At 35.4% G+C, this 13708-nt stretch overlaps 1 protein-coding gene across 2 annotated transcripts; it reads right to left on the bottom strand.

Moving 5' to 3' along the window:
• Positions 1–678: 678 nt before the first annotated feature.
• On the bottom strand, positions 679–12924 carry LOC306880150 (protein LBH-like). Of its 2 annotated transcripts, XM_079433480.1 has the most exons (5): positions 12752–12924; positions 11964–12005; positions 7222–7331; positions 3599–3764; positions 679–2467 (listed from the first exon to the last, which is right to left on the bottom strand). In XM_079433480.1, the coding sequence occupies exons 3-5, from the start codon at positions 7306–7308 to the stop codon at positions 2415–2417; spliced, it is 306 nt and encodes a 101-aa protein (XP_079289606.1). In that variant the 5' UTR covers positions 7309–7331; positions 11964–12005; positions 12752–12924; the 3' UTR covers positions 679–2414. The 2 variants fall into 2 exon arrangements, with proteins under 2 accessions (XP_079289606.1, XP_079289605.1); XM_079433479.1 differs by lacking the exon at positions 11964–12005 and having other exon boundaries at positions 12752–12879.
• Positions 12925–13708: the final 784 nt, after the last annotated feature.

Raw genomic sequence — 13708 nt, 5'->3', positions numbered from 1 at the left:
AGTCCACACCACAGCTTTAACGATAAATGCATAGAGAAACGATATCACTGGAATCACTTCCAGAATGATTTTTTCCCAGCTGATTACAATACAATAATACAAACATTGACACCCAATCAGAATCAATCCTGCTATAACGAGCACGAGAATTTAAAGCGGCTTAGAATGAATTGATGATATCGTCTGGTGTGAACGCTAATATCCTTATCTTTATAGTTATCGTTCTTGGTGTGAACGGGGCTTTATCCCTTTAAAAGTTTAGTTCACCCAAAAATGAAAATTCTGTTATTAATTACTCACCCTCATGTTGTTCATGTTCGTTCATCTGATTACGTTGATTATATTCTGGGGTACTTTCTAAAATGGCTGAAGACGGTAACTCGGGTAGAAGAATTGTTGAATAAATTATGATATTATTGTTTTCTTTGCGCACAAAAAGTATTCTCATAGCTTCATAAAATTACGGTTGAACCACTGATGTCACATGGACTATTTTACCGATGTCCTTGCTACGTTTCTGAACCTGGGAACATTGCAGTTGCATTGCTGTCTATGGAGGGTCAGAGAGCTCTCAGATTTGATCAAAAGTATCTTAATTTGTGTTCTGAAGATGAATGAAGGTGTTATGGGTTTGGAATGACATGAGGGTGAGTAATTAATGACACAATTTTCATTTTTCGGTGAACTAACCCTTTAACAGTTTTAATGGGGGAAAGAACAACAATCATCGCAAATGACAATGGTAATTGATAAATATAAAACTATTGATTTAATGAGGTTGATAAATAGCCTATAAAAACATATTTTCAGCAAACCATATACCATCCATTAGCAACCTCACAGCTCAGGTACATCTTAGAGGTTTATCAATTCCCCCTATAAAAATGAATGGGATTTTTTACTTTCGCAACTGTTGCACTCTATGGGGCGCAATATTAGTTTGGACCCCATTTACATTCATGTATGGAACTAATAGTTTTGTATTCCACAGAAGTAAGACCTATAGAATTGATTGTAATGAACTGAAACTCAAATTCAAATACCCCCAATAAATGTCATTTTTAACAATAAAAAGGAAAGTTTATATAGACAAACACTGAATATGAATTTGACATCGTTGTGTGGAAGTTAAAAAAAAAAGTTTTTAAGGCCTTACTTAACCTCAGATTGCTTACTGCAGTCGCTGTTCAGCAAACATGCTAAAGATTCTAACAGCATTTTAAAGAGATCCGACATTTGAGTTAATCTGAAAAGTTTTAGGAGGGTTGAGATGAAAGACAAGGGGGCTGAAGCCCCCCTAAAACTGCTCTAGTAATGCCTGTGGCTGGAAAACATCAACCGCCCAGAGCTGCTGGGCTAGAATAACTACTGCTCGTGTCAACGCAGTATTCAACTAGAAGCGCCTTTGGCTAGTACTTGACATCTACCCACAAGAAATCAGTGATGTGTCACGGCTGGATCCTACATACAACAGTGCACGGATGTAGAAATAACTGCCTTTAATTCTAAGTGATACTGTGCTGCATTCATTCCCATTCCCAGACAGATTATTCATATTTTAAGACTAATACTCAAACATCAAAAGAGCATTAGATTTTTAACAGAATACAGTGATATTCAACAAACTCTGAAGCACCAAAGAGTTTTGCCTTGGAAAGGTGACAGATACATGTGATGGGTAAAATAACGACCGTCTGAACATATATACAGACAGTAATTTCATTAAAATTATGACGTACATATAACTACAAATAAATGTCTAAGGCAAAGAAAGCTACATTTACAGCAGCTCTGACGAACATTAGTAAATAAGCAGCATCAATGTGAATAACAGAGAATTAATGCAAGCGGCAAAGAATATGTGCATTTCTGGAAAGCGTGTTAAAAAGAAACCCCTATTAGTAGTGTGCGAGCATGAAAACAAACTGAGATCTACTGTACATAGCGTAGAGTTTGAAATCTACACTGGCGAAGAGCCATTATGCACTGTAGTTCATATACATATTATCTGAAATCCATTTTCACTTAATGTGTGTTTATATAATACATCAAATTAACATTCTGAAGCTATGTTCTTTTGATAGAATGACTTTGGTCCAAAGCAAATAAATACATAAATGAATGCCAATTTATAATTTAGCAGGCATAGGTGACTTCTAATGGGTATCATGGTGTTATTGGAGATCATTTACAATTCAATCACAGCAGCTGACTACCACTAGAGTTTGGCACATGAGCTAGTTCAGTTAAGACAGTCTCTCAGGCCTCGGCTCCACCTAGGGGAGTGGAGGTCAGCAGGTGGGCGGCTCTAGTGTGGATGATAGGCAGACCTAACTGGTGGAGTCTCCCGTTCACTCCTGTCCATAATGAAGACATTCACAGTGATTGGCTGGATTGGTGCCAACCATCGCCCATTAGTTTTCTGTCCCTGTTGCGGCCTCTTGGCTGTCTTCTGTGGGCTTGTCAACTAAAATACAAACACAATATAATCAAACATCTCAGAAATTAAGAGATGTTTGATTATAACATCTGATGCTACAAGACTGAAATCGACTAAGGGGTAAAAGAACCACCATATAAGCAATCTGAATTTCAAAATGGGTTAAACTGCATTTGAAATGCAATAATAAAATATACAACATTTTTTATGGACGCTACCATTCAAAAGTTTCAGGTCAATAAGATTTTTTTAAATATTTTTTTTCTTTGAAAGAAATTAATACATTTAGTCAGCACGAATACATTACACTGATCAAAATGACAGTAAAGACAGTAAAAATCCTGTTTCAAATAAATGCTGTTCTTTAGAGCTTTCTATTTATCAAAGACTCCTGAAAAATTTAACACTGTTTCCACAAAAATAATAAGCAGCACAACTGTCTTTAACACTGATAAAGAAGTGTTTCTTGAGCATCAAATCAGTATATTAGAATGATTTCTGAAGGATCATGTGACACTGAAGACTGGAGTAATGATGCTGAAATTTCAGCTTTGCCATCACAGGGATAAATTATATTTTAAGATATATTATAACAGCAAGGAGTTATATTATATTGTAATAATATTCATTTTTGTTATTGTATTTTTTATCAAAAAATGCAATCTTGAGCATAAGAGACTTCTTTTAAAAACCTGAACTGTAAAGTAACTTGCATCTGTTACCATAAAGAACTATTTCTACCTGATTTATCCCCCTCAAAAATAGTTTTGTTTTTAAGTATTAAGGTGGATTTAGTGATGTTAAACAATACTTTTGACTTAAATAAAACCAGTTAATTTAGATGTTAACATTTTTAGGTTACCATTTTTTCAGTTTTGTGCATAAATTAATTTAAATGTTTTAAGTATTTCATATAGTATGACAAAGTTGTGTCATTTAAAATGAAATAAATCTAAATCTAATTTAAATTTAAAAGATCAGCACTGCAAACATAAAGTCATGATGTTTCAAGACAGTAAGCCAGTGTTTTGAGAATAATATCACAAAGTAGTAGCTATAGTAAAATGTATAAATGTTGAGAAAAAATAAATGATCAGATTAAAGAGAATAACAGTAAACTTAAATGGGATATTCTTATACTGGTTAACATGAACTTACTTGCAGCCTGGGCCTGTTTGTCTCTGGGGTCATCTGTAGGGCTCAGATCATCAGGAGGCCAGCGCAGTTCCCCGCTCTCCACCTCCCCGCTCTCAGTGGGTTCAACCACGATGGATGGCAAGCGTTTGGAAAGCTTTGGGAACCGTTCATGGGAGTCTGGGAAGATCTGTAACACAGGGGTCACAAGAAGCCACAGTACGTGACAGTTCAGTGAGCTAAAATGCATCGAAGTCTGAAAGTTCTCAAAATGCCCTGACAGCTTTCAAGAAACAGCATGGTTTGACCTTTACTTCCTCCATTAAAGATCTAAGGACCTCATTAAACCATACATTTGGAAGCAGTAGTTTTAATTGTAGCATTTTACCTCAGAATGTTGTTTGATTTGTGCTTAACACAAAAAAAGGAAAGAAAAATTTAAAATATTTCATGATACATTCATGATATGTTTTATCTATGCTTAGAAATATTTACTGGAAAACAAAACAAAAATGTAAATGAAAAATAATTTTTTGAAGGCAGGCTGTTATTAGGTCAATCTGTTTTAACATTGGAAGCATTCAGCACTAAATCCTACTTGAAAAGTGTTGTGCATACACCTTATAAGCAATCAGAGAGAAGAATTATTATTAATTATTTATTTTTTTATTTTGTGGGCAATCACTTATGAGTAAATATATGTTTACAAAAGCTCCCCTCCAGCGGTTCCATCAAAAACTCCTTGATGGATTTTTATTAATGATGTGTTTGGCATTCACCTCATGTCTTGTGTGAGTCCTAATGCCTTGTTTAGAGTTCATGAGAGCAGGATGTGACTAACGTGTATGATTATTTCTCCACAATTGCATTGAAGTGTGAACAAGAGTGTCTTGAGTGTGTGTCCGTGTGTTTGCAACATGTGGGCTATCAAGTGAGACATGAATTTTCTAAAAGCATCTGTTCCACCAACAGTAGAAAAGGGTGTGCATTGCATGTTGGTTTACAAAGCACAGAAAGAGCTTACATGACAGAGTGAATGACAGATTCAGACAGGGTTCATTCAGCCAGCATATAATGGCACTGCTCATCCTGTGGTAAAGAAAGGGTAATGATGATCGTTCCTTGAAAAGATTGTGACCTTTCGAGTCTCTCTCGAGTGTCTGAGAGGAATCTGAATTCATCCAGCAGGCTGTATGAACGAGCAAGCAACTGATTGGCTTTTCGTAGCGATGCGAGCAAAATGAAAGGGACTCCAATCAGACTGAAATGACGGAGGAAAAGCTCCAAATAGATCCACGGAGATCCATCGCAGTCATCCATCAGGTAAGCAGAAAAACACTCAGCATATGTGTGTGTGTGATTTTCACTTAAAATGTCATCTATTCCTACCCTGCTCTCTGGAATAATCGATTTTGACTGTTCAGTCGTGGCACTGAGTGCTCAAATATTTTTGTAAAATGCCTCTTATGGACAGTCCACAAGAAGGATGATAAAATAGCCTTCATACTACAACTATAATGGACACAAAGGAAAGATACTGTTAGGGTGTCCATTGCATTGCTTTTCTACATAAAACATGAGCTGGAAGGACGTGATTGACTGTTGCATACATGTCATGTGTCTTTTGCATCATGGTGCATGACGCAGCGTTCTAATAACACTGCAAGCAAGTTAAAAGTTTTACAAAACGCATTTCTCGACCTTGCATTTTTTCATTCCACTTCCCTGCATCTCACGTTATTAAACACAAAAATACATTCTGTGTGAATGGCCCTTAAGAGTCACTTTCAGAAGCTTTAAAGCAGGGATCCTCAAATCTGGCCCACATGATCCACTTTCCTGCAGAGCTTAACTCTAACCCTAATCAAACACACCTGAGCATGCCTATCAATGTGTTCAGGATCATTAGAAAATCACAGGTAGGGGAGTTTGATCAGGGTTGGAGTTAAACTCTGCAGCGCATTGGCCCTCCAGGGCAAAATTTGAGGAACCCTATATATGCGTCTAAAATTGCATACTTCCCTACTATACAGTAGGTGAAAGATACATGAAAAGTCAGAGCAAACAAAAATATGTTCTAATAATATTTTGCTAAAGTTCCCATTAAGTTGAATGTTCAAAACATCAGTTTTTAAATGTTTTAAAGACTTTTTTTTGGTTACGTGAACGTTAAGGGAGCATTCTTTATCATTTTGCAAATATCGTGGGCATGTTAGTTTTGAATATTCTCTGAATGTTTTGAAACAAGTATTGGTTGGATGTTCAAGTAAGATGAACATCCAACCAATAAAATGTTTCAAAAATTTTCTATTAGTAATGTATAAATGAGTAATGTATAAATACAGTTTTTGTGGTACATTTTTGAGAACATTATAACTCTGAACTAACGCTCTATTAACGTTTTTAGTAGATGTTTGTTTGAAACTTGTAAGAGAACTTTACCAGAACATTTGCCAAAGTTCTGATTCACAGTATTCCAGATGACCTACTACTTCTTTATGCTTTACTATCCCATGAGGCCAAGGGAGAGGATTTGTGAATGGCAGTGAAGTGATGCAACTGACACTGGTAGATCACATGACAATGCCAATGCGATGAATGTGCCAATGCGACCCCTAATTCAGTGTTAGGGGTATTGCAGTACAAGTAACGCAAGATACGTAATCAGATTACTTTTTTGCAAGTAACTAGTAAAGTAATGCATTGCTTTTAAATTTACAAGAAAATATCTGAGTTACTTTTTCAAATATGTAACGAAAGTTACTTTGTTTTCCCATTTATTCACTGACAGCTCTTCTGTCCCTGTGTTGAGAGATATCAGGAGTGAGGTGCAGAGGCACTTCCTTCAGGCTGAGGCTTAAAAATGTCACTTTTGGTGTGAAAAAGCCTTTCCAGTTGCCATAAATATAACTTTTTGTTTTTTGTTATTAAAAATAAATAAGCAAGCCTGGCCCAGGTGACAAAATGTAAAATAAAAGTAACGTAATCCATTACTTTCCATAAAAAGTAACACAAGTAGTTACTTTTTTATGGAGTAACGCAATATTGTAACATTACTTTTAAAAGTAATTTTCCCCAACACTGTCTTTATTTTTAGTGCATAAACCTTCTGGTAGAAGACTAGAATCCCCTAGAAAATGAAAACATTGCCAAGAACACTGAACCGGAAATGTATAGACATGAATGAGCGAGAAGTTAAAATAGAGGAAGGCATGCTACTTTGTAGCTTTAAATATGTTAGCTAACAATTCGACAAAAAAGTAACATGGATTTCAGATTAAATTGCTACAATTAATTTAAAATTTACATTGTAGATTGTTTGTTCTGCTGTTGTTTCTATAATATTTTAAATAAATTATTAAATTAGATAGCATACATGTAAATAATAAAAAAAATCATTTAAAATAAGTCAAACCAATATTTTATGTCCATGCATTCCCTTTGTCTTTCTATTTATTTTTTTAGCAAATAGCAATTTCATGTATTCAGAGGATCATTATCTGTCTTTGTAGTCAAAATGACCAGCAACTGTATATATTATCTTTTACTTGTTTTTGTGTTTCATTAGCCTTGTTCCTCTTGAATAAATCACTAATATGAATTTCAAGAGAGCATCCAGCCAGCTGACCGAGAGAAGCACAACCAACCTGAAAAGAGATGTTCTCCTCCTCAGACGCGCCGCTCACACTGTAGTCTCCCACCGCAGAGTCACAGCTGTTCATCACCTCTGTCATGCTGCCCAGTGACACACTTAAACCTACAACAAGTCAGGAGGAAGTGCATTTACACTCTGATAGTCACAGCGTCGCTCGGTCCACTCATTTGCCTATGAATGTGGGAGAGACTGATTCAGATAAGCCACCTGCATTAACCACAGCTGGGTTATTTTCTCATCTATGAAAGGATCCTGCCAAAACCATCCAGCTAATCCATGCGCATCCACCATGATTTTATGCAGAGCAAGTCTATACATAGTTTGTTGTTTGTTGTCTCTTCCACCATTTTCGAAGGAAATTACTTTCACACTCATCAGCTAAAATCAAGAGCGAGGATACATTCAGTGGGTCGCAATAATACCAAGGCTGCTCTCCAATTCATTCTAAATGCAAAACTCATCTAGGAGATGAAAATTGAATGGTGCTGAGCATCCGGTTGTGTGAAGTATATGAAATTATTCAAATTTGTTCCCATATTAAAAACTCAGATAAACAGCTTTGCTTAAGTTTAAAGAACCAATAAATATGGTAAACCAAACCAATGTCACTTTTCAAAACTTACACTGTAACAACATAATATCTCATGCATAATATCAATCTTTTTTGTTTGGTGTAACCTAAAGTAGTTAAAGTTGGTTCAGACATATTAAATAATATCTCTGACTTCAGTAAAATCAGTTAATGATTTGGTTGGTCGAGCAGCATTCCAGACAGTGTTATTTACTATTACTAGTATTTATTCATTTTATGAATTAGCTTTTTTTCATATTTTTTTATGCTTTAATTCTAAATTTAATTGACATTTTAGTAATTTTGTTGTGTCCTTATGCCATTTTTATTAGTTTGTGTTTATTTAATGTTATTTATTAAAATGTTTAAAAATGTATAATATATTTATTATTTTAGCTTTAATTAAGTTTTTTTTCAGTTTCAATTTTAAACATTTTATTTATTTATTTAAGCTTTATTTAATAGTTTTGTTTTGTTTTTTAACTGACACTTTATGGACAGACTAGTGGGGATTTTTCATTGACTCTTTCTGCAGGTTACATCAATATGCCAGTAGATGGCGACAAGTCACTGTATATTTACGAGTAATTTATCATTCAGTCAAATGATTTGTTCAGAAACACTTTCATTCAGGAGCAAAAAATCACTGTCTTGCTCAAAGAAGCTTTGTTTGAAAAGAATTAACTGGCGAAGCGAAAATAGCTAAAGTAACTGTCAATATTGCGTCTAAGGGGATGTTTACATGGCAGCTTTTGAAAATGGGTTTTAAAGTGCAACTGTGCCAGTGATTGAAAACGACACAGTTATTATCGGTTTAAACTACAAAAAGGCAAATTTATGAAAACGGTGATGTCATGCACAAGCGTATTCGTGTTCAGTCGAACAGGTGCATAGTATTTCTTCACCAACTACTAGCCTGGCATGCATAATACAGCACTTTAAGTAGTTTTCGCAGATCCGTGTGAACGGGGATCATTTTGACAACATTGTTAACTGTCCACTAACCTTTTCAAAAACTGTAAAAACGATTTTAGTACATCGTTGTCAGGTAAATGTACCCTAAAATGTAAGATACTGAGTATTAACTTTATTGAGAAGTATTATGCCAACACTCTCACTCGTGTGATACTGCTTAAATAATACAAAGGACAGACTGGATACATTTACATGAAGCTCACATGAGTACGGTTGGCTTGCATAATCTATCTGCAGCATGATCTTTCTAATGCGACGTGGAGCAGCTGGTGGTCCTGAAGGCTGATTCCTCAGCCCTCCGTGTGCCACAAATGCACACCGTCCTGTGTGAATGACAAAGGCTGGGTGACTAGCACGGCCCTTTACCATGAAAACGTGCATTAGCACACATGGTGTTTATTTCATAAAGAACCAGATTTTGTTATTTAGTTGTAGCATTATTATTAAATACTGTAAAAAAGATGCATACAATGCTGCTCGTTCACTACATTGCACATTCACACAACAAACCTGCTTTTTTAATCTGATGACACGCATACTATCACCTGATCATTTGCATGGATAAAAGCAGTATCCAGGCTTAGCTGATCTGAGATAAGGCTGTGAAGAGACCACAATGATGCTTCTTATGCTTTGATGTAATGAGAAACAGCAAAGCTCTAAAGGTGACAGATGAAATGAGAGAGTCCTTCACTACAGATAAGCCACTTTAAAGATATTTTTGTTTTATCTGAGAAACCAAAGGTCTCGGTAGAGAGGATATTATACTGTCATTATCATTGTAGTTGTTTACCCTTGATTCCATTTGGGAACTGGGTAGCTCAACTAAATCAAAGGACGAGGGATACAGCGGAAAAACTGGGGGGTGAGCAGATGAAAGAAAGTAGAAATAAGAAGTACTATAAAAGGATTAAAGGACAGTGACAATGAAACAATGAAGAAATAAACCATTAGGACCAAAGAACGACACCTATACGCCTAATAAAACAGACTCACAAGCTACAGTCTTACACACTGCCATCAAAGAGCAGTTCAAAGACAGACCATGAAAAATCATCCTCAAATAAATAAATAAATGAATTTTTTTTTTTTTTACTAAAAGCGCCATTCTGATTAATTAGCAGCACACAGATGCTGGATGGCAGACAGATAAAGAAACTAAGCCGTTTATGTTCTCTGCCTTTAATGTTGGTTGAAAATGGACTGATTATTCATGCTTGCTATTATGTTGATGGTGACCAGCACAAACGCAGCTCACTCCCCAGACCCTTTTTAGCATACAGGCTTTTTCATTGCTGAAAGTGAGCAGCAAAGACAAAAGGGACTTGAGTGAGGGATCAAAGGGCTGTGCGTGTGCTTGGTGCCATTTATAGTGAGACAAAGCGCTGTGGAAGACTGGCTTTGTAGGCGGCCACACAAAGACTTCATTTGCTCATCAAAATATTTTCAGACGGGCAACCCTGAAAAACAGTGCAGGTGTTATTGTTGGCCATTGCACTGAGTATCTGTTGTTTTAAAGAAAACCCATGCTCAGTAAACTCCTGGGGGAGTGCATGGTGGTTAATTACAAATGCTATTTTCTACTTTTCTACCATTTAAAGGTGTCTAGCTGTGCATGGCTCTGTGTTTCTGTGAAAAATAGAGATGGTATCTGAATAATTTAATATGACTGGGTGCAACGACAGACCTCACCCCCTTCCTGGTGACATGGAAAATCTTACTCAAATCTAAGCAAATGACTGATCCTGAACTGACTGGAGCTATAGTCAGCTTGGAGCAATAGCAAAACTATCTTAACTAAATGGTACCATCACAAACCACGTGCAAAACACACTTTAAAACATGCTATCTTTATAATAATTGACTGTTGAGAACAATACAACAGCAAAAGCCGGAGCTTGATTGCAAAACAAGTCATTTTATGGAACAAAAACACACCATCACATGCGAAATTGGAAAAATAGATCAATGAATGAAATTATGGACATTTTTACCTTTATAAAGTCTTTTTTCTAGAAATGTGCATTATATTTTGCTCAAATTCTTTTAATCAATAAAGTCAAATACAATAATAAGGTATTTGGGGCTGTTAAATAAAATCATTATCAACAAAATTCATCTTTGTAATGCAGAGGAAACACAGAAGCTGCATTTGAAGAGGCATTTAGATGCATTTACAAACTGTTTAATGCAGGACATGAATGCATTTAACCTGCAGTTACAAATGCAGAAATAATGTTTTGATATTTTAATCCTCAAACGTTGAGTACTGATATTTGAAATTATTAAAAAAAAAATTAAAAGGTACTTTAAATGTGAAATTAAAGCCGCCAGTATAGGTGTCATTGCGATGAATCATTTAAACGGTTGATTCATTCAGGAACAAAACACCATCATATGTTGCTCAGAGACGCAAAACAGTGCTGTGGCTTTGTTTGGAACCATTTTTTGTCTGCGAAATAGAGCAAAAATATTCAATGTAATGCCTAAAACGTAAGTCTATTAATATCAACTTCTTGTTTATTGAACTGTTGAATAAAATCAATATCACATTTGTGATTTTTGTGGAACAAATGGCACTCTTCGTGTGATATTGATATGAAATTATATAAATATACACATTTTCTGCCCCCATGTCTTGATTTCTGGGAGCATTCTAAATGCATTTTTTCAGAGTGAATCATAGTGAAAGAACTATAAATGAGCACAGTCAGTCTAGCTAGTGTTTAAGCACTCATAACTCCTCCATCTGTATGATAAATGAATCTCTTACTTTTATCGTAGGTACATCTGCAATTTTGTTGCTTATGATGAGGGAATTCGCAAGTTCAAAATTCAGCGATGACTAATCTGACCGCCTCTGATTGGCCACTGCATTCCTAAACTCAACAGAATCATGTGTAATTGGTTATGACGAGCAACCCTGTACATACGCATAAAAATAAAATACAGTGTAACATGAGCGGGTCTAAATTTAATACAGCAATCAAATCTTTTTTTATTTTCATTTTCACTAGTTTCATGTTTCAAGTATTATAGTTTTATTTATGGGGGGGTCCCTTAATGCTTATAGGAGGTCCGGGATGTTATGCATAAATTAGGCTATAGCAAGGTCAGAGTGTATTTTAATATTATTAATATATTAATAACACCATTAAAATGTATTTTATTATTTTTATTTGTATTACCTTTTCTATGAGTCCAATTTCTCCGCCAGAATATAGTCCCTCCTGTAACAGAAGGTTATGCAACAAAATAACGATCCACTATCTGTGCTGCGCAGTGATATCCTGCAAAGGTATTGACCAATCAGCATCCAGACCGGAACTATTCGTTGTTGTTATTATCACTTTTTCCAACAAATAATTCGATAAGATTGGCCTACCTAAAAAAGTGTAAACTAAAAAAAAAAAAAAAAAGTGTCAGGTAAAAAGATTATGTTACTAATTTCAGTGATACTCCTGTAACTTGTAGCCTAATCACTGCCAGTTACATTTCTGAAATAATTTACATAGATCGGGAGAAAGAATGAGTTTAGAAAGGCGTGAGTAAATAACAGAACTAAGTTATTCCTTTAATAGCCTATCCAAATGATGGTAATATCTACTAAAATAAGAATTCAAATCTGAATGCATACAAATGGTAATGGTAAGTTATTTTAATTAGCGCACATCATTTGTCACAGCATAGGGTTGAAATGAGTTACATGCATCAAAAAGCTGACCAATCCTGCATTTCCGTTTCGTTCTCTAAAATCTTGCCAGAAACTTCAGGCTAATTTACATGCGAAAACCGATTCGAACTTACTTAATCAGTCGCACAATGCAATGCATCTTTCTCAAAAGCATGAAAATATCTGACACATTGTGCACTAAATGCTGGTGAATCCTTTGAGTGTGCCTCAGGCAGTTTGAGTTCAAGCTCAAGCGCGCATTGTGCACGGCATTTGTACGGCTGGTGTGTAAAGTGCCCATACCTGTAGCCTTCCGAAGTGTTGGCTCTCCGCGTAAAGCCCGTGACTGCTGCTCTTTCCAGAAGATGTGCGTGCTAGACTCAAGTCAGATTCTCCCCGACTGAAGCGGTGCTACTGTTACCTCAGATAGCGACTGTAATTTCATGCGCACTCACCCGAGTCACAAGAGCACGACTGAGTGTGTGCGAGTGCGTGAGAGAGAGAGAGAGACACACACACCTCTGGCTCTTCACGATGGTTTTAAGATGCAGATAGTTTTGTGTATCTTACTATTTTTGTACATTTGCAATAATTCCGGTAGTAGATACGTAGATACCCCAGTTTAAATATAAATAGATGCAGGGATCATAATATGAGATTGTGAAATGTTGAATGTCCTCTGCAACAACAAGTCATGTCCAACAATCTCTTTGAAAGTAAATGGTCACCTTTTCACATATAATCTCTCCAATTCAAGAATTCTCAACCATGCATTTTTTATTAAAAAGAATGAAACTCGTTAATATATTGTGTTGTGTTACCAGGGGTGTAAACTATACTTAGGGCAACATTAAAATATAGCCTATAAATGTGCTTACATTAAATTAACTGTTTCTATGAACAAAATTATTAACAAAAATGTTAAGGGCCATAGATCTAGTAAAAGATATTCTTATATAATACACTTTAGTATTTTTTTATTGATTCAGAAATCTAACATCTAATTATCTGTTGATTAATTTAATGTTTAACAGTTTCAGTGTAAAATTCAAAATACATGTAAAACATTAATATAGTACCTTCTTATTCATATAGTACCTTATTACTAAATTGTGCCATTTTTTTACAGTGTTGTATTATGTTGTCTGCATAATTGTTCCCTGTTATTATTTATCATGTGAAACTGTATTTACAAGTTATGGAGAATGACATATTGTATAGAAATACTTAAAAAGGATAAGAATTGATTTAACTGACCTT

The sequence above is a fragment of the Barbus barbus genome (assembly GCF_936440315.1).
Source record: "Barbus barbus genome assembly, chromosome: 14".
NCBI lineage: Eukaryota > Metazoa > Chordata > Actinopteri > Cypriniformes > Cyprinidae > Barbus > Barbus barbus.
This window is presented reverse-complemented; position numbering and strand designations above follow the sequence as displayed.